Genomic DNA, 25,786 nt, shown 5'->3' on the forward strand with positions numbered 1-25,786 from the left:
CTTTTGTGAATTTGTGCAAATAGGGTCCATTATTGCAAAAAACTTTTTCAAGGAGTTAAATGTAAAGACAAACAAGGTTATTCTCAACACAGAAAAATTATAATTAAAAAAATTAAAATTTTAAAAAATAAGCAGAAATTGCAGCTACTAAATTATCCAGCTTAGAAGATCTTATTTGGTATTTAGCCTATACTGCTGAACGCAGAATATTAATTTCGGACGAATAAAGGAAGAAGCTTCTGCCGAAGACAAAATTTAGTTCGTTTACATCTGTCTTTCTCTCCCCCCCCCTTCTTGGGAAGGGTTTATTCGATTAACAAAACAATAATGAAGATAAACAAATTTGTGAAGGGTCCGATTAAAAGAAATTATTTTGCGAATGGTTCGTTTTTATAAAAAGATATTTTGTGAAGGGTTCGTTAACGGACCCAATTTTCTTCTAAACAGACTCCTGGTTATTCTTATAGTAGTTATTAAGAGAGGGAACTCTCTTGTTGAGAAACACACCATAAACTACTCAGTTTACTATTAGTCAAAAACTATAACTTGTCTCATTTACCACATAAATGTGTATTACGTTTTTCATTATACGGGATTCTATTTAATTTCAATGCCCTTCAACCTCTTGCTACCATAATTCTTATCTACATATAAAGAAAGAGCATTATTTTTCATTTTTAATATTTTAAAAAGTTCTGAAAAGGACTTACTGTCACATTTGCAGCTAGGACAAGGTCTGGAGTTATAATCAACTTGACAACCAGGTCCACATCTTACAGGACTACACAGAACTAGAAAAAAATAGGATAAAAGATAATATTTCACTATAAAATATCGATTTATTTCTGTTGGTAATAAAAGAGATAAGCGATAGGTCAAAAGAAAAGCACATTGCATAACTTCAGTTCTAATGATCAAATTTCCACGTACTAAAAGCCAGTCTCATCGGTTTAAGAGGTTGACTTCTAACATTTTAATGAATATATGCTACTAACTATACAGTTACGGATTCAGGGGCAAAAATGTGCATCATCAGAACAAACATTCCTTTTTCTGACGGGTTTGGATATGGGAATGTTGAAATAAGGTGAAAATTTAGCGTTTGTTCCCAAAAAATATAGGCAGGTGACAGGCCGAAAGTGTGGAAACCATGTCTAATGGTATACATTAGAGTCAAAATAATTATTATAACAAAACCAGTGAGTACCAGGATTTGTAGATACATCTATATCTGTTATTCCGTTTCCATATTTTTCCAGCTTTTAAGCAACAAATCTGAAGCAAACATGCCTTTAAAACTTTTTTTACTATTCTTTTCAATCATTTTCTGGATACTCCCATGGTTTATAGACTCCCCCCTCCACATTTTTTTTTCTTTTTAGTCTTACCCTCAAGGCTACCATCCCTGATCCTTAAAATTTTATCTTTTTTAATTCTCCAATCAGCAGCCTCGCTAGATGTTCTTGATCCTAAAGTAATGGAAATTAAAATTGTTAAATTTCTCCATTCTTTTTCAATTGATTATTTCATAATTTAATTCTTTTACCTTTCGTAATTTGGTTAATTTATGTAGCTGTTAAGTGTAAATCAAAGTTGGGTGTTTTTCTTTTATTTATTTTCAAACCAATTTCTTCACTATTTTTTATAGCATGATTTTAATTTAGAAATTTGACTGTCATTTAAGTGTATTTTCTTACAATATAAGTGCTCATGTATTTACCAAAATATTTTGCACAGTAATCCTTTACCTGTACCTTGTTTAAAGTTTTCTCTCTTAAAAGTTAATCCAGCGAAAGTCAATTTTACTATATTTTAAGAACCTTTAAAATTTTCATCTTTCAAATCAGCTAAAATAATCACTTTTTCTTCTAAAAGTTTTCCCGCGTAATATCTACCTTTTGTAATAGCTAATAAAGCATCTGCACATCATATTCATCCTATCATCAGCAAGGTCAATCTCTCTTTGATAATCATCCTTTCGTTCCTCGGTAGTATCATTTTTATTTCAGATACAGTTCATTTTTCTCGTTTAAATTTATCTTTGAATTCCTTTGCCGTATCGACATATTCCATGATTTCTTCATCAGTTTTCTTCATCATCCGCCGCGATTTCTTCATCGTGATTAAAGACAAATCATCAACTGCATCTCTTATACAATGCAAATGTTGTTCTCTAAAAAATTTTAATTTTCCCATTTTGACGAAGTCTAATGAAACTCAGCCAATGGTTTTTGTATTACCATTTCTTCTTCAAGTTTTGTTTCATCATTTTGTCCGACTTGAAATTCTAATTTAACTAACTTCATATTATATTATAATTGCACTCTATCAAAGTTTTATTTCTCTCTTCCTCAATTTTTTTCATTTGTAAATAGGTTTAAAAAAGGTTCTAAAAATGTTTTCCAATAAATGAAAGTATTAAATGTAATATATTTTAATAAATGGAATGTATTATTATATAGAATATTATTATATATTATATAGATTATATTTGATTAGGAAGATATAATTCATGGAAATTTGATGGACGGGATAGAAAACAATCATTTTATTATAATTTTATTACCTTATCTCGTAAAACCAAAGATAACAATTAACATTTTATTGCTTAAAATGCCAAAAAAATGCATAGAAATAAGGATTCTTGCATGTAAATAAGTATAGAATGTAAGTTATACAATCTGTATGGATAATATAAGGATTCATACAGTATGCAATCATATTTATGTGCAATCGTTTTTTTTTATTACTTGTATTCCAGATTAAAAGTAATCATTATTACATGTAATCATATATTTTGATTACTTATGACTATTACAGTAGTAATCAAAATTATGACATATTGTAAGCATGTTTACGAGTAATATATTACTGTAATCAATTAATGTGATCGATTATATTTTTTAATCTACTCTGTCAAAAGCTAGCACCATTAATCCTTAGGACTGCCTCATAGCCCGTTTAACTCCAATTTTTATATCTAAAATTATTCTTTTATTCTGTTCCTTTTTATTTTGCACCCTATATAATAATCATTATTTTTTCTAAAAGTTATTAAATTAATTTGTTTAAATATAGAAGTTCGTGATTTAAAAGTTTTAGTATTTAATTTGTAGTGACAATTTAGAAAACTAACCGACGATAAGTTTTAAGTTGCATAAAAATAAAACGACTTGAACTCCCTTAAAATCTATGGCACATGTTGGGAAAGCAAATCAAACTCCGAATCCCGGCCTTTATGTTCACGATCAGAACTAAGCTAATTGCGGCAAAACCATTGGAATTTTGTTCTTAAATCAATCCACATGTTATCTGCTTCTAAACTAATCAGGTCCAAAAGTGGAGTTATGATTGACTTTCTGTTTGGTTTTTTTTAAGAGTGAGCGATTTCTTAACCGCTGAAATTATATTTTCATTGGATAATAAAACTTTTTATGCAACCCTTAGTACTTTATATTGAATAAGAAGTATAAATTTGTAGTTTGAATAATGAAAGATCTTTGAATTAAAACTATTTCATATTAAAACATTAGGTAGCACACATTATACAAATTGACAGATGAAGTAAAAACATTTTTCTAAATTTAAAATTCAGAAGGTATTAAAAGGAACTGTTTTACAGTGTTAATATCAATTAGGTGAAATTATAACTTACCACCACATTTACAGCTTGGGCATGGTTTTGTTGAATATTCAGTTTCACAACCAACGTCGCATTTCACGGGTGAACATTGTAAAGCAGAATCAGCTGTAAAAGTTGAAGAAGCGTTAACAAAAAGTTTCCATATAAAGACAATAAAAAATACAAATAAACGAATCGTGAATATTGAAACAAAATTCCGATATTAATTGTTTGATATTCTTAATAACAATTACTGGAAATTTTTTAAAGGAAAAAAAAGGAACTTACAGCTGCATTTACAACTTGGGCATGGTTTTGTCGAGTAATCAATTTCACAACCAATGTCACATTTCACTGGTGAACATTGCAAGGCAGAATCAACTATAAAATCAAAAATATCATTAATGAACCAGGTTTTGCTTTCTTAATCATATATAGTAGTCTTATTTTATTGTAAACAGATAAAATCCTTCAGACACTCACACAGATTTTGTTTGCTAGGGACAGTTTTGTTCTCCCTCTTTTGAATACGTGAATATAAAAGAACAACAGGACATTTTAATATAGATTTCTACTCTCGCCAAAGCGAGTTCTTCCAGATTTTAGAAGCCTTTCGCTCACAATATAAATTACTCTATGCAATTTTCTATAATTTTACTTAGCCGGTCCTGCTTCATTCAAGTTAATAATAGCCATAAATCCTTGGCTGAAACTGTGTTAGGCTTCCTAACTAAACGAATATTCTCTGACAAATTTGCTGCCAGAGATTTTCTTTTAAAGTTTATTACTTTAGATGTAATAAACTTTATAATAGTAAATAAAACTTGTATTGTGATCAGACATAGAATTTAATCACTGTAGTTAGTCGGTAAGTGGCGTTAATAAGATGGTAAAACGCTGTCCAAAACGCTTAAGAAATAATCCAAATTCTTTCAGCACAAAGCTGTAATTATACTGGTATTATGTGAACATTCTCGATAGTCAGAAAGTAATCAGAATTTTAAATGACTATCTTGCAGGAAGATGTAACAACAAACTCTGTAGTCTGGAAATGTTTGAAACTTGCTTTGTCATCCGTCACAGAACATCAGTAAAGTATTCAAGCATGACGGAAAGTTGTCGAAATATTGACTGCAAGATTCCTTATACACTAACTCAAAAGCTCATTTATTTTAGCTAAGAAGAAAAATAAAATAGAAGTCCTGCTATTAGGGATAAAAAAAAATATTTAATTAAATTTTAATAAATATCTTGTTGAAAATAAGAATAATAAAAGAAAACCTTTACTAATCTCTTTCAAATTGATCAATAATTGAGTGTTTTAAATAAAATCTACTTTGCTTTAATATCCTGAAAATGCAATTCGTTTTAATGTTGTTATTAATGTATCTTTAATTTAAGCATGGTATCTTACGAAGCAAAAAAAGGGAAATTAAAACAACAACAAACAAAACACACTGCAAGCGAAACGCTTCGAATTCGGAGGAAAAAAGTAAAATTTGAAAGAAACTTTGATAAAAACCTTTTCATTGTATTTTTATTTTGCATTGTATTTTTATTTTTTTTATGACAATTTTTACCTAACTTTCTACCTAAAGTTAAATAAAGGAAGAGCAATAAAAAAATAAGAAAATTGCGAAAATTTTAAACGAATAATTGGGAAAAATTGATAAAATCAATAGCTTATGACCAATGCTTTGAGCACAAAGCAATAGCTTGTGCTCATCGATAATATGAGAATGAAAAAATTATAATCGATATTATAATCGATCGAAAAATTATAATCGATCTTATAATCGATATTATGAGAATGAAAAAATCAAATCAACTGAATTGAAATATAATATGACCCTTACACACAATTTAAGTAGAGAAAGAATAAAGAATAATGATTTAATTTAACACATCTAGCTCAAACTCGCTGTCCAGGAGGCCAATTCCTTGCTGAGAAATAAAATAGACTACCCAAAATAACATCATATACTGAAAATTTCTACAGAAGTCTTTCAGACATTTTTTTATTACTGGAATTGTTTTTTTTGTCTAATTTCAGCATGGCAAAATGAATCACATAATGTTAAATCAAACTTTTGAGTTCTTTTAACAACAGACTATTATATTTGGATAAGAAATTTTGCAGTGTTTGCTTTTGTTCTCACTTAATTTCGTGCGAGATATAGATTTTGTACAACGTCGATTATTTGTTCCAACACTATATAAGGCTTTATAATTTTTCAACTGCACTATAAAAAATTTCAGAAAATAATTTTGACTCGACAGAACTTCATTTAATATCCGATCAATTGCGAAACATTTCTTTAATTTTCAAAAGTAGGAAACTGAATCGCTGATTCAGTTTCAGAGTGAAGCGGCGTAGAAAATAAATTGCAGCTAATAAATTACCACTACAGCTAATAAATTGCAATTGACTAATTTATAAGACATGTTAACTCGGTTCTAACAGGAGTTGCCTTTTCTCAGATTACGGTTGACATTGTCAGTAGCCTAGCCCCAGATGGATGACTTGCTATTTGTGACTGCGACATTGTCCTCTCCACGCTTTTGCTACTCAGTCTCGATCGCACATAACTTGTTACACAAGAGTGACCACGCCCACAACCGTGATCCTAATATAACTCTCACGACCAGCACTTGAAACACGATGATCTACATGCAGCTCTCCCGGCCTCTCGCAAAACAGTAATGAATCAATTTGTGGTATCCATTCATCGAATTCTATCACAGATAAAATTCTGGTGGGAGAGTAATGTAGCGTAGTTACCACTACAACTTTTAAATTCCAATTCACTAGTATATAAGACATATTAACTCGACTCCATCTTGAGATACCATTTGATAGATGACGTTGTTAGTAGCTTAGCCCCTAGCCCCACAAGAGGTTTCCGAAATATTAAAAAACATTTTTGAAAACTACATGCATCGTAGCTGCCCCATCTATTCAGACACGTTTCGGAATTTCTTTGAACTAAGTTCATATTATCGATAAATTAAAACATATTATAAAATACCAGGTGATGTTGTAAATAATGAGTGACAATCTTAATGTATGGGTTAATAAAAAAGCAGAAAGTTGTGCTCTTTCATAAATTTTAAAAGGTTAGGTATTCATTTAAATAGTTCTAAAATATCAATATTATTATAAGGTGGTATAAATTTGCACCCATACAAAAAATATTAAATTCTTACCCTGTTCTTTGCAGGCACAAGTTGGACATGGTTGAGCATTATAATCTACTTCGCACCCTGAATCACACTTAGGAGGAGAACACTGAACTAACAAAATATAATAAAAGACATTACTAGAATTGTATCAGTGTTAGAGTAAATTCAGATTCAAGCTCTTAAAGCATTGCTAAGAGGGAACAATATTTAATTTATGTAACTTAAACTTACTTGGTGCAGTTCCGCAAACACAACTAGGGCAAGGTTTACTATTGTAGTCAATATGACAGCCTGATTCACATTTTGGAGGTGAGCACAGAACAGGTGGAACAACTGAAATAAGAAAGTTTGTAAAGTACATAAAATTATTTTTTGCAACCTTAAAAGCAGTTCATTCTGATTTGCAAATAATTACACAGTATTTTTTTTTCTTTTACCTGTTTTTTCTTGTTTGTTATTACCATGATTTATTTAACGAGCTTGCGTCTCTGTCTGTTTGTTTGTATGGGGCAAATCTTGAGTTTAAAATGTCCAATATTTTACGATTATCAATAGAGCACAGATTTCAAATGGAATTCTGCGACAAAGGGCAAAACTATTTTTATCGTTCCTTGATTACAACAAGCGTAATATTTCATTCTTTTATCTTCAAATAGAATTAAATGAATAAATTAATTTAGGCAACTTTTAAATATAATTAAACTCAAAACTAAAGAAAGAAAATAATTATAGAAAAATACTTTTATTGAATGGACTGAAAAAGAGGAAAATTAAACAAAATTTTTGTCACATCTAAAGATGTGAAACACTTGCCCGGGTTACGCTTGCATGGTTTTATCTAAAAAAAAATATTGAAACTTATTTTTTCTTTTGAACACTTGATAAACATATGTTTTTTTTCTTTCTATTTTATCATTTAATTTAAACTGAGTTAGGTCAATTCCATAAATGGAACTGGGACACTTAACCCTTTATTTATCAATTTATTTTTAAAGAAATCTCCCCATTAAATAATGATTATTTTAACTTTTAGAAACATGTTATTAATATTCAATAATATTTTCAATTTTTTACATAATTTTTAATAACTTTTAAGTCCAATCAGGATTTGATACACAACTAATGATATTTTGAAAGTAGAAATTATATCAAAAAAACATAAAGAGTTATGTACATGCATTTTTTATTTGTAAATATCAATTAGGAGTATTAAAATGTAAAACAGCATATATAATGGAATTAGTTAAATTTTTTATTATTAAGAGCAGTTGCAATATTTATCTTTGGAAGTTTATATTTCTGAATATTGTGTATTCAGAAGTGTTAAGATCTGATGAATTTCAACCCACATAATGCCTGTCAACTATTACGCCTTATACCCTACATATCCGTGAAATAAATAAATAAAATAAATAAATAAATAAATAAATAAATGAAATAAATAAATGAAATAACAAAATAAAATAAATAATAAAATATAATAATAAGCATGCATAAAATATTAGTATTGTCACTTAGTAGAGAAAGCAAATCCCGCATTAAATATTCTATTAAATGGAACAAAATCACATAAAACAAGTCAGCACTAGTTTTAATACAATTTATAAAATATTAAATGTATGAATATGAAACTCGTAGCCCCTCGTAGTCAACACATGAAATTTTTTTTCTTAAAGTTAAACATTTAATACTTTGTTAGAAAAGTAGTTGAAAATATTAACTATTCAATAAAAAAATATGAAAGACCTTACTGCAAAATCGATAGATATAGAAAGGTGAGAATTTAAGAACAAACATTCTTCATAAAATTACCATTTAGAAACGAAAGATCAACAGCTAAATAGTCCATATGCCATGTTCAGCAGCGTAGGTTGCCGTGTCAATAAATAGTAATATTTTGAAAGTTATATTACAGGGACAGACAAGTCCCTGCAGAATATTAATTCCGTTTCAATGCTATGAATTGCAAATACAATTAGTATATTAGTATATTATTTTATATTATTAGTATATATATTATATCATTAGTATATTATTATATATGTTAGTGAATATATTGTATGGAAATATTCTTAGTGGGACTTAAAAGTTCCCTCGGTGCATAAAGGGATCAGAAATGTGGTTTAATTGTACTTTAGTCTCAACTTACTTGGTGCCGTTCCGCAAATACAACTGGGACAGGGTTTAGTGTTAGAGTCAATATGGCAACCAGACTCGCACTTTGGAGGCGAACAAAGAACAGTAGGCTTATCTGAAATACATTTATTCGGAATATAATTATATAACCGTACAGCAGAACAAAAGATTTCTTTTTGTTAGTCTGTTTTGTTCATAAATAAATTAAATATACTATAATTGTCAGGAAATTGGAATAGCAGTTTGGGCCCAGATTAGCAAAATCACCAATAATTTGATTTGAGGCTTTTGGAAATATAGAGAGACAATTAAAATATAATTATTATTTATTGAACCATATAGAGTACATACAAGAACTATTTACAATCTCTTCCAGACAAACGCCAATCTCGTTCTCTGTTTTAAAAAAATTTTAATATCAAAATGAATAATAAATTTACACGTGACGTTCATTATACTGCATTTATTATTTTTCTTACTTTTGTTAGCCTTTCTTTTCAAAAATTCCAGACAATAATCGCACGAAAACTAATATGTGATGCATAGAATGTCCTATAAATATTAGTACTAACTTTAAGGCACATCATAAAGATGCAGTGCACCCATGCCGAAAACTGTCAGCTAATGCCCACGCTTCCTTATTGTGAACACACTATCACGTGTCTTTAAATTTGTACAATACACAATTTTTTTACAATAATTATGATCAAAAATGATATTGAAATAGTTTCACAAATAGCTGCTTTTCAATACTTTAATGATATGGTTGAATTTGTCAAGTTAGTCACCTAACCATTTAGTTACGATTCCGGTCATAGGTCGATAGGCAACTCTCCATTTTCTTTAAATTTCATTACCTAATATTAAAGTTTAAACCAGTATTTTGTACATCCTGTGTATCTTAAATAAAAAGTTGAATAAAATACGTTAGTTTTATAAAATTCGCATTACCTGAATTCTAGAAGTGTCGAAAGCCTTGAATAAAATTGTACTATACAAATGAAATCATGATTGAAATTAAAGTATCTTTAATGATTTTGAAGGGCTGAGCATTTTTTTTTTCGTAAATGGCAAATTCTTCAAAATAAATAATTAATCTTTATTTTTCATTTTCACGCTCGCCACTAATTTTTATAATTTTATAATCGTCGCTGAACAGCCGACCCAATATACGACTACTGATGTTCAACTCCGTAGCCTTGTAATTTTGAACCTAATACAGAGGACAAGGGAACTCCTGGATCGAGTATTGGGAAAAAAATTTTTTCGTGGAGGACCTTTTGATGGAGCTAACCCGCATTTTCGTTGCATGGAGAGGAAGACCATGAGAACCTCCAACGTTTAGCCCTAACCCATGAGCCGTATACCACTGAGGATATTTCACATCAGCACTGTGGTCGGTGCAAGCCGGAAGCGGAATTTGTATCGACTGGGTTTCGAACCCGGTTTGCCTCATTGGAAGGCGAACGCTCTATTCCACTGAGACATTGCGGCTCCGCGCCACTACTTCAGAAAAAGACGTTCTGATTGTACTGCTCTGAGGTGACAGTATTTTTATGCTCCGGCTAGCTGAAAATTTCAATTTTCGTGATTAGCCATAGAGTATTCCACCCTCCTCCAGCAAATGAGGGTATCAGAAGAAACAGTATAACCACTAGAGAAGAACAATGAACGAATTTCACAAGGAACGTAAATAATAATAATTATCAAATGATACTTGACATGCCATGATTAAAACAGAAAATATAAAATGCGATTTTTCAAACCTATGTAAAAAATTAACTGATTATAAATGTTTCTAATTTTTTAGAAGTCTGACATGTCTGCCAGGTCTTGCTTACAGAAGCTTTTACTTCCGTTGGTATAACAGTTTTTATACTTTTTTTCCGTTTTTTTCTGTTCTTTTTTGATTACTTTGTGTTGATTGGAGTAAGGCTGACGCAATTGAGGTTGAACATGATCAGCTCGAAGATAAACGTGCGAGCAAACTTTCAAATTAAGAAACAACAGTTTACATCGTAATGTGCTGTTGCGGCTCTTGATGTCAATTGTCGCGATGATGTCAATTGATGTCAATTGTGTAGGGTGGCTCATGATTAAATGTAGTTGGCTTTACGTTTTGAAACAAATTGCATGGAAAGTTTAATGAAGTTTAATATATGTTCTTAGTTGAAGAAAATTTTAAATCTTCTTTGATGATGGTTCTTTTTTCCAGTAGAACTACTGGAGTAGTCTCGTTGCTCCGATCATTTTCCTTTACTTTTAAGTGCGGACTTTAAATGTCTGTAAAAACGTTCCATAATTCCGTTTAAAGCCGGATGATAGGCTGTAGTCTTAGTTTTATTAGCCCCAATAATTGCGAAAGTTTTCGGGTCATGTCTAATTCAAATCCTCGATCGGTTGTCATTGTAAGACAACCAAATCTACTTATCCAAGAGTTAAAAAGTGATCAACAAATGGTTTCTACCTATTGATCAAGAGTTGGTATGGCATCTCATCTAGTAAAACGATCAATCATGGTTAAGAGATAATTGTAACCACCAGAGGAAGGTAGAGGTCATACAATGTTCATATGGACATGGGAAAAGAGTCCATCAGGAAGAGAAAATATGTTCCAAGAGGTGTTTTAGTTTGCTTTTGGAGATTGGAGCTTTGACCCAATCTTTTATTAGGTGTTTTATGAATGGCCATACAAACGTAGAGATGAATTTGGAAGTTGCTAGAATTCGAGGGTAGGAAATATTGTGTAGATCTTTTGGTGATTTATGAATATCTTCAAAAAAAAAGCATAAACGCTGATAAGCCACTTGTAACTTCCTCGATAAACCTTTGAAAAGGGGCACTAACATTTCACTGCTCAAATTGCCTCCTCAAACTGTTCGTATGTTTAGCAAAAATATTCAGCCTCTAAATATTAAAATATTTTATCAGAAAAAAGTTTCAAGGAATTCATATAATTATTCTCACTAAGTTATGAGCTTTAGTTGTTGGGTTATCTGTTATAATATACTTTTAAGAATGATGCTTCAAAAAATTATAATTTGAACGGCTTTATTATTTCATTTTTAAATTAAAACATTTTGTACTTACTATTGATTTAAAGCGAATAGTTGCTATTTTAAATTTAATATATGAAACAAAGTACATTTACGGCATTATATGTTAAGCAATGTATGCCATGACCTGGGCAAATATCAGAAAACCCACCATCACGACAAAAGACCCACAACAGTACGCAAACCCAAGCAATCACGGATACATCTACAGAAGGACACTTCTGCAAACGAGTCACGACGAGCAGAGGAGACCTGTTGAGTATCAAACAACGAATCCAAAGCCACCCAAAGTAACGAATCCAAAGCTAAAGGCAGCGGTGCCAACTCGACTGCAGGCAAACGAACCTTCTTTATTGATTAAACTACAGAACAATTAAAATCAGTTTAAAGCACAGAATCGTTGGTAAAAGTACATCAGATTGAAGAAATCCCTGAAAATAATTTGAGAATAGAGTCAGTAACTGGCTCTTCTCTCCAATCTTTAAATTGCTCTCTGGTACGATGGGCAGTTTTTACTTAAGGCGTCGTAATTTATGTTTAATTTGGAACCAAACTTTGTGTTTGTTTCGTAACAATTCACGCATATTTTTTTCCTTTGATGTTAAATTATCTTTGGCCAACTAAGTAATGATTTTACAGTTATGTTTAAGTTGTATCAGGAAATAAATACGATTTCCTAAAAAAATATTCCGTGATCTTATCTAGGGTTAAATGGCTTTATTTTTAGTTGCTTTAAATTTTCCTTACTTTTTTGCTTTAAATTTTTTTTTTAATTTTAAATAAAACTATTTCTTTTATTTTTAATGTATATTGCCACCTCCTTATTAAAATAAAAGGCTTATTAAATTTATATTCATTTATAAAACTATTATAATTAAAAAATAAATTTGTACTTAATACTTAAAACAAAATTTTACTGTAAATTTTAAAATTATTTAAAATTTCTTATTGTGAAATAGAAACATAAAATTTGATAGCTCTGTTTTTTTCAAAATATATCAGTCGAAATTATTATAAATGTAAATAACGTTAGTAACCATCAGTTAAACTATTCGGTTTTGCTTTATTATTAGGCCAAACCAAATATTCAGCCTTTGTGCCAGATAACAAATATTCGTTGCGTTACTAATTTAAGTTTTATTTTTTAAAGTATGCTCTAATTTGAACGCATTTTAAGATGAATGTATAGAGTGGAGTTGAAACTCCGGAAATTTACTATTACTTTTTTTTGTAGTTATTTGAATTGCTGTTACACTTAATTATGCTAAGAAGCTTACAACAACATCAGAATAGAAATAAAAAAAATTAAGAAAAAAACAGTGATGAAATTTGACAAGAAATGAAATTCATAAAATATTACCTTATTTTACTTCCTGGGAAGCCGCTTGTAAAAAAATGCAAATTTTAAAAAATTTTTGTATTTATCGGGATAAATAAGATAATAATATTTAAAAATTATGCTGAATAAAAAGTATATTTGCATTGTATTGAATAAAAGTATATATCTGTCAGAAAATTTAAATTTATTTATAAAGATATTCAATAAATAACTATGTGAAGTGAGAATTGTAAATTGAATCATTAAAATAATTTTGGAAAGACACAATAAACATTTACTATTTAAAAATCAAGATGTTGTTAAAATATAACTTTACATATTTCAGTTTCTTTACTATAAAAAAATAAGGAATTTAGTAAGGAAGCAAATAAATAATGATCAAGTTAATTAATTACTTAACAAAATCAATCTGTCTAGGTTAGAAAATAAAAATTATTAAAACAACGCTAGCAAATTTTTTATTAAGGTGTATTGTTATAAAAATGGAGAGGAAACTTAACTCAGAGGTAGTTCTAACTAACTTTTAGAAATTCATCTCCCCAAAACAAAAACTTACTATATTCAATATAATTTCACGTGATGCTGCGATAGTCAAAATTTACCACAATTAAGTGATTTTCTTCTGTATTCATCTTTTTTGACAAGCAGCAAAAAACCTATTAACACAGTACGACATTAAAAATTTATACTAGTATAATTGGGGCTCATTGAAACAGCAAAAGTTACCAAAATACTTGTAATACTTATAGAATCAGCTTAAAATAATCCTTCCTTTAGCAATTTGAAAATTAATTCCGTTTCGTAGGGAATTTAAAAGGTAATTCTTTTTCATTAATTTTCACATTATCAGCTATATGTTCGACTTAAAAGCTTTCAAAATACAAAAAAAAAAACACGTCTGCTAATATAGACACTTCAATTAATTTATTCGCTGGAATTAAATCTGCTTTTCAAAATACTTGACTACTAAATGACTAAATTAAATACACTACTAAATTGACATGGTTCAAGGGAAACAGTTCATTTGAAATACTCACCTTGAATTCCACAAACACAAATGGGACATGGTCTGGCATTATAATCAATTTGACATCCTGAATCACATTTAGGTGGAGAACACTGAATAATTGGAATGTCTGGGGAAAAAAAGAATTGAAATAACATTTGAATAAATCCCTTATTCAAAGTTGATTATAAATGTTTATGGAGTAGCAAAACTTTTAAAATATAACAAAGATGTCGGAAAATTTATTGCCTTTAACGAGCGATAAACTTTCCAAGAATTTTCCAAAATAACTCCAGAAATCTTTTTCGGATCTGGAAAACTTGATACAGTTGAACATTTAAAACGCTTTTATTTGGTTAGATACTTATTTGCCAGTCAATAATATGTAGATATGTATTTACCAGTCAAAGTTCGCCAGTCAAAAATATGTAGAACATATATCCTGCCATTAAAACTAAATTATTATTTGGTTTTATTCGTTTCACAGTAAATAAAAATAATAAATGAAAAATATAATCTTTTTATTTTATATATAACTATCTACATAATCATATATATCTATATAATCCGGAAAAAAATTCCGAAAAAAAAGAAAAATAATTATAAAAATCCGGAAAATAAAAGATATGATCCTTTCATCAGATCACACGATTATATCCGCGAAAAGGAGTGCTTTCTAATATTGTATCAATAAAGCCAAAGCAAAATATATCAAAACAATAGTGTGAGGAGCACTCAAAAAAATTTACAAAAATAACATTAAGTAAAAATATCACGTAAAAACAAAAAATAAAAAAATAAAATGCAAAGAAAAAACACAATAAAACATAAAACGAAATCTATAAAGCAAGCAGCGAATTCAAATGAACTTACATGAGCGGGAAATTTTTACTATACTATTTTATTTTGTTATACTATTTATACTATTTTATTAAATAATATTTACATCGAGGAATTAATCTTGCTTCGTAAGCATGATGATTATATTACTTTTTTGTATTTGTATATTATAAAAGAAGAAAATATTTGCTTTGTTGACTTATACAAAGAAAGAAATTATTTTTATTTTAATATACGAGTAAATAAACTAATTACTTGGAATTCTAATTTTTCTAAGAACATCTTTTTAAATACCATTTTTAATCAAATAAATAGAATTAAAAGAATATGTAGCAATGTTTACTTATACAAAAAGCAAATAGACAAACTCTTTCAAAATTTAATAAAAAGCAACGGATACCCACTAAAGTAATTAAATTCTATATAAAATCATTGAGTTAATTGTATATTATTGTAAATAAATCTACTAATAAACTTCTTTGATAATTCATATAATTTTTATTATGTGCAAATCCATTTCGGGCTAATCTGTGACTAAAATTATATACAAAACAGACAATTCAGGCTTCTTTGTCTTTTCTATTTTATTTTTTTTCTCCTTAAATTAAGGTTAATTTTCTAAAATTATTGTTAGTTACCAAGGATGGACCCGAAATGGATGTGCGCAAGTCAATATTATACTGGATAATTTAAAGAAGTTGACAATCAATAATTTTTGAAGATTAACTTCCAAAAATTAATAAAATCCAGCAGCTCTAAAATATGATAAGATATCCTTAAGGTCTCAAAAATTATCTTCATTCTTAGCGGAGAGTTTCGGATTATAACAAAAATTTATACATCAGAAGTTTTACATAGCACAATGATTATACCAGCTGTTTGCTTGGTACCTGCTTGTTTTAGGCACCTTCTTCTATTCTAAGGTGGTTGGTGAGCAATACTGACCACATTACTGCCACAATTTCATTTCCCCTTGCCCACAATTAGCTGTTACTGGAATGCTTTACGTTTCTTTTAGAACAACAAAGTTTAAACATAAAAAAATCTTACTCTGTTTTCTGCATTCGCAACTCGGGCATGGCCTGGCATTATAATCAATTTGGCATCCTGACTGACATTTAGGAGGGGAACACTGAATCATTGGAATGTCTAGAACAAAACAGAAGGAAATATTGTTACCGACAAGGTATGGAATTCTATGGAAGCTTAGCCACTATATGGAATGATTAAAATTCACTGCAGAGTATAAAGCGATTGACAATTCACACATTGGCTATGCATTCTATGCAATGGCACACTGGCCAAGTATGAAAGAATCGACCTTTCACATACTACCTACGCTAAGTAATGACAAATGGGAAACTGTTAATGTATGAAACGATTAACATCTTGTACATTGTTTATTTCATACACTGGTGGTAACAATTATAAATAAAACCAATGCGAGATTAGACAATGATTCGGAGATCGAGATTCTGAATTAATAAACTTTTAGTAATTAGAAAAAAGAGATAAATATAGGCTAATTTGCTAAACAAATTATTTAAAATGATAATTTTTACTCTACTAGCCAAATGGAAAAAAATATGATTTCATAACAGCAGTAAATGACACAATCACGAAATATAAGCTATAATAGGATTATTAAAAAAAATAGCTATTTCATCACTTTTGTATCTAATTAAATTAAAATCATTCAGTTGATCCGTGAGACATGTATCATTTTCGGAGATTAGAAAGAGACTTCATGACTGTTAGAAAAATTTATCTTTATTTTTTTTTATTAAAATAGTCATATTAGAGACTACACTGTGGTTCTCCCCCCCCCCCAGTGACTGTCTAAAACCATGAAGCTTCAGATCGTTGGTTATCCACTTGCTAGGGCAGTAAAGGCTGTCGATGCTCAATGCAAACTAGAATTCTACTATCAGATCGAGACTTAACCTCCAGAATACCCCAGAATCACAACGGGCTATTGCTATTTACGCTTTGAAGAGAAGAATCACATAAAAATGTAAGTAAGGCTCATGTGCTTTTAATTCTAAGGAATCACACTTAAAAAATGCAAGTATTCGCTCTAGCATTTTTAATTCTAAGGATTAAAATAATAAAATAAATTTAAATAAATAATAAAATAAATAATAATTAAAATAATTTATTGCATTCGTCAAACATATTTACTGAAGTATAATCTCAAAATAAAAAGGATTTAAAAATTTTTAGTTGCACCGTTCACAAAAAATAAATAATAATAATAAACGGACCACACTGAATAACTTTTGATCTAATAATGGAATTTTCATGTTCTAGGGCTCAATCTTAATGGTTCAAAAGGGCAACCTTAAACATGCTAATTAAATAGTGTAGACGATATTTTAAGTTACGAAATTGGACATAAAAACGTACTTTCTCCGAATAAACATAACTTTTTTTCTACGGAATCGGATCAAAAGTTATTCAGGTTTGTTTATTTCACATATATTATGTCACACGTATTTACTTATATTTACACCGATGTCTCTTTTCCGGAAAAACCTTAAGAATTATCTTTAGTTAAGTTACAATTGTCATATTTTTTGTTGATAAAAATTGCTAATAAATAGCTACACAATCTACACCTGCAAATTTAATTTCTTATAAAGAATTGTGCAATGATTCTTCGGCACATCGATAAATAACTAGACTTCCTAAACTTGTGCTTGTCAGTTTTTTTTTACAGCAACCAGTAATGATGAAATAATAATGAAATAATGAAGATGGTTGTCTTTATTTGTTCTAAATGCTGAAAGAACTTAACGAGATTTCTAATTACTAAGGGGGACCCGCCAACGAAACCCATATATTTGAAGTTTGTAATGCATATTCTTATTAGACAAAAAAATCCAACAGCCAACTTAGATGCTCTGTTAGAATTTTCATTGTAAAATTATGGTAAAATAACTGGCAGCAGTCCGTCTACACAATTAATCGTAAAGTTTACGATAAAAAAACATTTTTTACCTTTACGGATACGAAACTATGCGGTTTTTCAACCATTTACGACCAGCATAGTTTGAAAATCGTACGAAAAAGAAATTTAGCAGGACTCTGGAGATAGTTTAGCAGCTTTCTGGTGCTTCCATCCACGCGTGAATGAGAGTATCGTATTCTAACAACACAAGGTCACAAATGGGGGAGTGCGTGACACTGAAAATTCTTCACGTATTGAAAAAATGGAGAAGATTTTGTGCTATCAACACAGCGACGCGAATCCCCGTTCGGTACGTGGGGACATTGGTAGATTATTAGCTTGCTCGGCTATAATAAGTTTCCCGCTGCAAGGGATTAAGTGGCTTCATTAGGTGGGGGGGGGATACAATTCAAGATGTTTATAATATTATAAAATTATAAACTCTTTAAAAATATAAAACATGTGCCAATTACTCTAAAATGAAAATAAATTAAAATGTGACACTTCAAGTCACAAAATTTTGTGATTAAAAGCAATTGTCTGTAAATTATTATTATTTCTACAAATGCAACTAAAAAGGGACATAATAATTTAGGAAAACTATAAAACATGAGAATAACTGATATACAAAATAAATAACTAAAAATCTGAAAGTAAAGTAACGTGGAATAAATTTATAAAATAAATAAGTGGAATAATTCTTATGATCTGAAACTGAATTTTTTTTCTCCTGAAATGGGCATACATCAGAAAATATTAGTAGAATAGAAATTTTATAGAAACATTGTTGAGCAAATGAATTTTCACCTCATTCGACAAAATCGATAATTTAGCAAGAGTTTGTACCTTTCAATAAAAATGTTATATTGCACTCTTTTTTTTTAAAAAAAAATTATCACTCAAATCATTAGTAATGCTTACTTTGATTTCCACAAACACAACTAGGGCATGGTCCGGCATTATAATCTATCTGACATCCTGACTCGCATTTAGGAGGAGAACACTGAATCGTTGGCATGTCTAGAACAAAACATATTGTTTTTAAGAAGATTAATAATATTAATAGAAAACTAATGCTGTCTGATGATGCTGATAATGAGGATGTGTTTTGAAACATTTGAAAAGACTTTGCTAAGAAAATTTTGCAATCATATTGAAGCTACTTCAGAGAAATCTATCGGAAAATAAATAGATTATTGCAATTAATTTATTTTTTATATTTTATGTAATAAAGATCAAACATATGATTTTGCTACATTTCCCTACTTTGACGAGCAAGAGACAATGATGAAAGAGGAAATCAGTGATGAATGGCAAAGAACTTTTAGTAAAAAACTGAACTTAAAAATGTATTAATAAGTGAAAACATAGATTATGCACGGCACATCTTCTGGACCAAGGGGTTGAACTGCGTAAAAAATATTTTTCTTAACAAAAACAATTTTAAAAAAAATTAATTGAAAATATTTTCTTAGTTCATTTATTAATAATTAATTCAAATATGTATTAGATAGCTAGATATTTATTGAAATTTATTATATATATTTATTTAGCTAATATTATAATTATATGTTTATTTAGATATTTATTTAGCTAACAGTTAATTAATTGAATAAAAATAATTAGATTTGGGGTTTTTAATTACCCCTGTAACTAGGTCAATGACCTCTAGTAAACCTCAATAGACTGAAGGGATGCTGCTGAGTGCATATAAATTGCTGGCCCTCAACTATTGATTCTCTGATTACCCTCTGCTGGAAAATGTCGGGCAAGCACTCACCCTGCGCTTTTTAGACGATGATTTCTGGAATACAGGTGTCCAGCCATTCACTTTTGTACAGTTGAAAGTGACTTAGAGAACCGGTACTGACTTGTCGCTTTAGTTGCTGGCATCCAGCAGTTTTATAGTGCTGGATCTACAGATTTGTTTTTGTTGGGAAGTTATATATTCCAGTAAAAGTTTTAAATATATAATAAGAAAGCAAATAAAAACACAGAGGTCAGCATAGTAGTTATAAAAACAATCAGAATAATGGCAATAGATGCTTGAAAAAAAAAGACAATCTCGAGACAAAGTTACAAGAAATCAAAATTTTTTTGAAAATAAAATCTGACTCTGTCAGACCCAAATGTTTGCCACTACTTGGCATAGATTTGCGCTTTAAGCAATGCAAAAGGCAAAAGAAATTAATTTAATAAAACAATAAATTTTTAATATTTATAAAACATCAATGAAAATTAAACCTTTGTAATAAGGTCGTAAGATAGATATTATACGAAAACTGAAAAAAAGTAAAGAATTCAATATATGCTTATAAAATCATATGTATGAAAATACAAAAAATGTAAAATGCATTTCATAATATTTTTTTATCTCTACTTTTTAGTTTCTTCTAAATAAATGAACCCATACTATACAAAAACTATAAAAAGCAAATTTTTCATTTGCATGATTAATACACATAAAATCAACTGTGAACTATTTAAAACAGTAATTTTCTAACACGGAAAAAAGTAAATAGAGTTTAGCATTTATATTACCATGGCATAATTTTTTTTATTTATATTATTTGGATATTACTTGGATAAAAATTGACGTTAATTAATTATTTATAACTTTGTGTCTGCATTATTATTATTAATTACTTTACATGTATTTCAGAAACACTGGATTGACAAATATAGCTCATCAGTAATGTCATTAAACAAGTTTGAAAAAACGATTGACTTCTCAAAGGAAAACAAAACAACATTTGGCCAACTTTTATTGTGCTGCGCACAAAATTATTTAAAAAAATATATCAATATAATGATAGTGCAAGATTTAAAGAATTTTCATGTTATTTTTTGTGTATTAGTAAAAAAGAAATTAAAGTAATTTTTTACCTATTACAAGTTACTTTATGAAGAAGCTATGTAAAAATAAAAAGTTATTTTTAGGCAATATTTTTTTTTTAAAATTAAAGTTAATCTTAACACAATTTAACTAAATAATTTATTAATTGTTACAATTTTTAAAAGTTTTACAAAAATACTACTTTCAAACTAAAAAAAATTTGAAACAGTCAGGCAATATAATCAAGTAAAGTTCATATTGTTAAAAAATCATAATCTTAAAAGATTAGGACATACGTTGTAATTTTCGTTTACAAAAAAAATTGTCCTTTTTGTTTTTTGTAAAGCTCGTACATACATGGTGTCTAGATTGCTCTTGTGGAAAAATTTTAATATCATTAAGATGCAATTCAAAATGAATGAAAACAAATATTGTAAAAATATTGAAAATTACATTGTAAAATCACTAAAAATAGATAACACAATCACTTCAAAAAAAAATAAAAAATACCAGCACTTTTTAATTAGGTGTAGCATTTGACAACAAACTAAATTTTGCCGATCAATATCCAATCGATAAATACAGTTTACAAAACAGATATTGTGAAAATATTAAAAATAAACTAGTGGGCTGCGCCCCCTGCTTGCTAACGCTCGCCAACCCCAGAAAATTGCTACGCAATCTTATATGGTTTGCTTCGCAAAGCAAGCTCGCTTCGCTCGCTACTAACTTAGGTGCATTGCAAATGCACAAAATTCTAAGAATTCAAAACAGTCATTCAAATCCATATAACAACTTTTTTTTTAAAAAAAAATTACATCTTTTTAGTAAATACTAAGTTATTGAAATAAATTCAAATAAATGACATGCAATTCGTTAAACCTATCAGAAATGTGCTATAGTATAAAATCTTAAGATAACATTTCTAAAACTGATCTCTTTAAAAAGGTTAAAATTTTGGCTATAATTAAGTCTATTAAAAATTAAAAAAAGTGAATTGCAATGGAAAAACCTGCATAAACAAATAAATTCTAGTAAAACAAATAAATTCGTGATGTAAATCAAAAATCGTCAAATACATTCGTAATATACAAATTCGTGAATAAAAGCTATTTCGACAAAATACTAAAATAGAGAACTATCGACAAAGACTACTCACTTCTGCCTAGCTTATTCTCTCTCTGGTTATTTCAGTTTCCTTTTTTAAAAGCGCTATATGTTGAGCCATCTCAGTTGGATTTGGCATGTGACATTTTTAGCAGCAATCATTGGTCGATTTTCTAGCGTTGCCATTCGGGGAAATGTAATAAGGCTTTTTTTTTGTCGCCGTGTAAGAGAAATATATATATAGATTCTGTAATCACACTAAAGTTATTGTCTTTCGATGGATCCCTTCGTATGTGAGAATTGACGGCATAGAAAATACTGACCGAAGAGATGAACTTTTAAACAACTCGACAACAAACCCATTACTCCAGAATCTCTTAAACGACATGTTTATGAGAAAATTATAGATTACCTCAAGCACGACCAAGCAGCAAAGTCAATAGTTAATTCCTTTTCCAATATCCAAGACAGTTGGAAAGTGTGTGAGCCACAACTTTAACGTTGGAAAGCTGTGACAAATTTAAACTAAAATCAGACCATGACTGGTTGACAGAACATCTGAATAGAATAGGAATATTTCCATCAATTATTCGCTAAATCTGTAAAGTGGGCATGATGAATTACGTGGTAAAGCTTAAATAGAGAGTCTCAGAGACTTGATGAAGTTGAATATAAATTATATTGGACTACTAATACTTTTATGAACTATTATTGATCGAACACTATCCGCTCTTTTTTTAACTTTCTTTAAATTATTTTCTTGTTTATGTTAAGTTATATATATCTTGGTAGTTTGTTCATGTTTATTTTATGTGTGTTTGTTGAAATTTCTCTTTCCGCTAATCCTTGTTTCTTTGTGAGACATTGGGCTGCCTGATCTCTAAGGATTAAAATATGTAATGAATGTTGTGTTAAATGTTGTCGCTTTGGAGATTTCTCAGGTAAAATCCGAAATAAACTGTTAATGAAATTCCTAAGCCTTGGTAATGTTCATGACATAGTAATGTAAAAATCATAAAATGACTTGCAAAAAATTATAAAAAAATCAGTATTTTTTATGTTATAAAAGGAATGTATACAGAAATAGTATAAAAATTTCTAAAATGTATGTAAATGTTTTCTCTAGATTTGTTTCTCCCTTTTTCCCCGTTATCCACCGAAAGTATTAAGAGAATTCTATATATTTGAGAAAATGAAAGAAAGTTTCTAATAAATTTTGTAAGATCAAGATAAATTGATGTTTGACTTGATACCCTCAAAACAATTTCAGCCTTCGGGACATCCAATAAGACGATCCAAAAGTAAATCTATTGCGACAAATAGTTCTCTGCCATAAAATTGTTGGATTCATAGCTGTGTAGTTACCTCATGTTTGACTAGTAGTAGTTCCGGGCAAGTTCTTCATCAAAAAGTTTCCTCCTATTTCATTAAAAAAAAACTTTAAAATACGTGGCTTTTACGTGTAAACAGAACCCTGGATGCAGTTTTACAAAAAAATAGGTTAAAAGGAAAAGAGTTGTATTATTATTTGCAGTTACTTGGTTGTATTATTCCATCTACAATGGTCAAGGAGAGCATTTGCTACTGAATTAACTAAAGTTAGGATTGCCATCAATTCTTCTATTAATATCTAGATATTAGGCTTTTTATTATTTCCTCTAGTAAAATATATTCCCATATTATTAAAGTAAAAATTTTGAACTTACTAATATTCCTACTACTTCAGTTGAAAAATTTCAGCTTATTATATTATTAGAATTTAAAAATTATCCATATTATGGAATTAATTAAAAATTGATTTTATTATTTAAGTTATTAAAAGTATTTCTATCATGCATTTAAAAATTATTTCTATTATGTACTATGTTTATTGAAAAATAAGAAGATTTTAAATGTCAAGCACATTTTTGATAACAATTTTTGTTATCGAAGATGATTTGATTACTTGAATTGATCAATGATCATTTCATTTGGTTGAGAGATTCATCATAATAGAATGGACCAGTTTATGCTGCTGAAATTTATGTGAGTGGGTGCACATTTATCAATAAAATGTTTATCAAAAGTTTTTGAATAGAAAGTTGATAAGTTTTTAAGATGTTTTGGGGATATTTTAGGATGCTTGGCATGGATGAGCATGAAATATTACTTGAACTATAAATTTCATTTACACGAAATTTCTAAACTAAGGTAGACAACGTTAAAGAGCTTCCTATTCGTCGTCTTCCATTCACCCTTCCCTCCTATTGGCCGTTGGTCTAAACCCTCTTGTGACGTCATCTTTCTATATATATTTACTCTGTTCTCTAATTGTTTTCTGTTGCACTGATGAAGGTTGCCCTTTGAGCATCCGAAACAGCTGTCTGCTTTTAATAATATTTTTGTGCTCTTTAACGTTGTCTACCTTAGTTTGTATTTTAGCACAAAGGTCGCCCACTTGTGTATTTACGAAATTTCTGTTATGTTATACAAATACTGATCATTTTGGTTAGAATCACCTGTTTCTTTTACTCGCTTTAAATAATATAAATGCAATTTTTGTTAAAATAACTACTATCAAGGGATTGGTTAGTGTTTGTCCTTCTAAATAATTAAAAATCTCTAACGGCTCCCACCAATATTTCAGACAAATAAAGAAAATGTTTATGAATTATCATCAATTTAAATTGCGTTCATTTTCTTTCCTTATGTGTGATATTTTAATAGCGACTGTGACTGTGTAATTTAATTTTGTCCCCCTAAAAAATCTGGGCCATAGTTCATACATTATATAAAATATGTAATTTTCTGTTTGGAGGAGTTTTACTTATTATAGCTAAGCCAGTTCTTGCACTGTTTTAGAATGTACATTGGTAATGAAAGTCGAATTTCGTAACGCGATATCATGGAATTCTATTCGATTTAAATTACTAATAGTTTATTGAGAGTTTAGTTTACTATCATAATTCCCAGATTTCCACTATTTCTAAAATAGTTATTGAAAATCATGTTAATTCATTCTATAACATATAGTCCATTCGCCATTTAAAATTAGTTTCAATAAAATTATGTACTAATATTTAAAGTACGTTAAATCAGCAGCACCTATGTATTTAAAGTATGTAATTCATATTATATTACTATCCTATCACACAACAATTCCACAAAGAATGTTGTTTGACGTCTAATTTTTTTAAAAACATTTTTTACTAATTTTATTTTTTTTAAGCGTGCTGGCTGCTCTCACACGTTGACATGCTTAATCCCACTTTTTTTAATTTAAACCTAAAAGTAACATAACTTCAATAAATCATGTATGTGAATAAATTTATAAAGTAAAGAATTGGAATAATTCTTATGATCCGGAACTGAAGTTTTTCCCACTGAAATGATTATACATCCGAAAATATTAGTAGAATAGAAATTTTATAGAAATGTTGTTGAGCAAATAAATTTTCCCCTCATGCAACAAAATCAATAATTTAACAAGAATTTGTACCCTTCAATAAAAATATTATATTGCACGCGTTTTTTTAAAAAAAATAATCACTCAAATCATTAGTAATGCTTACTTTGATTTCCACAAGCACAACTGGGGCATGGTCTGGCATTATAATCTATCTGACATCCTGACTCACATTTGGGAGGAGAACACTGAATCGTTGGCATGTCTAGAACAAAACATATTGTTTTTAAAAGGAAAATTAATAATATTAATAGAAAACTAATGCT

At 29.1% G+C, this 25,786-nt stretch overlaps 1 protein-coding gene across 1 annotated transcript; it reads right to left on the reverse strand.

The window, feature by feature from the left end:
- Positions 1-597: 597 nt before the first annotated feature.
- LOC122272468 (keratin-associated protein 10-5-like) lies at positions 598-25,732 on the reverse strand. The gene is made up of 11 exons (XM_071183386.1): positions 25,627-25,732; positions 19,054-19,152; positions 16,233-16,331; positions 14,374-14,472; positions 8,955-9,056; positions 7,037-7,138; positions 6,830-6,916; positions 3,911-4,003; positions 3,656-3,748; positions 711-791; positions 598-644 (listed from the first exon to the last, which is right to left on the reverse strand). The coding sequence occupies exons 1-11, from the start codon at positions 25,721-25,723 to the stop codon at positions 598-600; spliced, it is 999 nt and encodes a 332-aa protein (XP_071039487.1). The 5' UTR covers positions 25,724-25,732.
- Positions 25,733-25,786: the final 54 nt, after the last annotated feature.

This window comes from Parasteatoda tepidariorum, chromosome 7, assembly GCF_043381705.1.
Source record: "Parasteatoda tepidariorum isolate YZ-2023 chromosome 7, CAS_Ptep_4.0, whole genome shotgun sequence".
NCBI lineage: Eukaryota > Metazoa > Arthropoda > Arachnida > Araneae > Theridiidae > Parasteatoda > Parasteatoda tepidariorum.

Coding starts and splice junctions, on each gene's coding strand:
- LOC122272468 (XM_071183386.1), bottom strand. CDS start 25,723: ATGCCAACGATTCAGTGTTCTCCTCCCAAATGTGAGTCAGGATGTCAG. Junction 19,153..25,626: donor TTGTGCTTGTGGAAATCAAA/GTAAGCATTACT, acceptor GTTTTGTTCTAG/ACATGCCAACGATTCAGTGT. Junction 9,057..14,373: donor TTGTGTTTGTGGAATTCAAG/GTGAGTATTTCA, acceptor AATGTATTTCAG/ATAAGCCTACTGTTCTTTGT.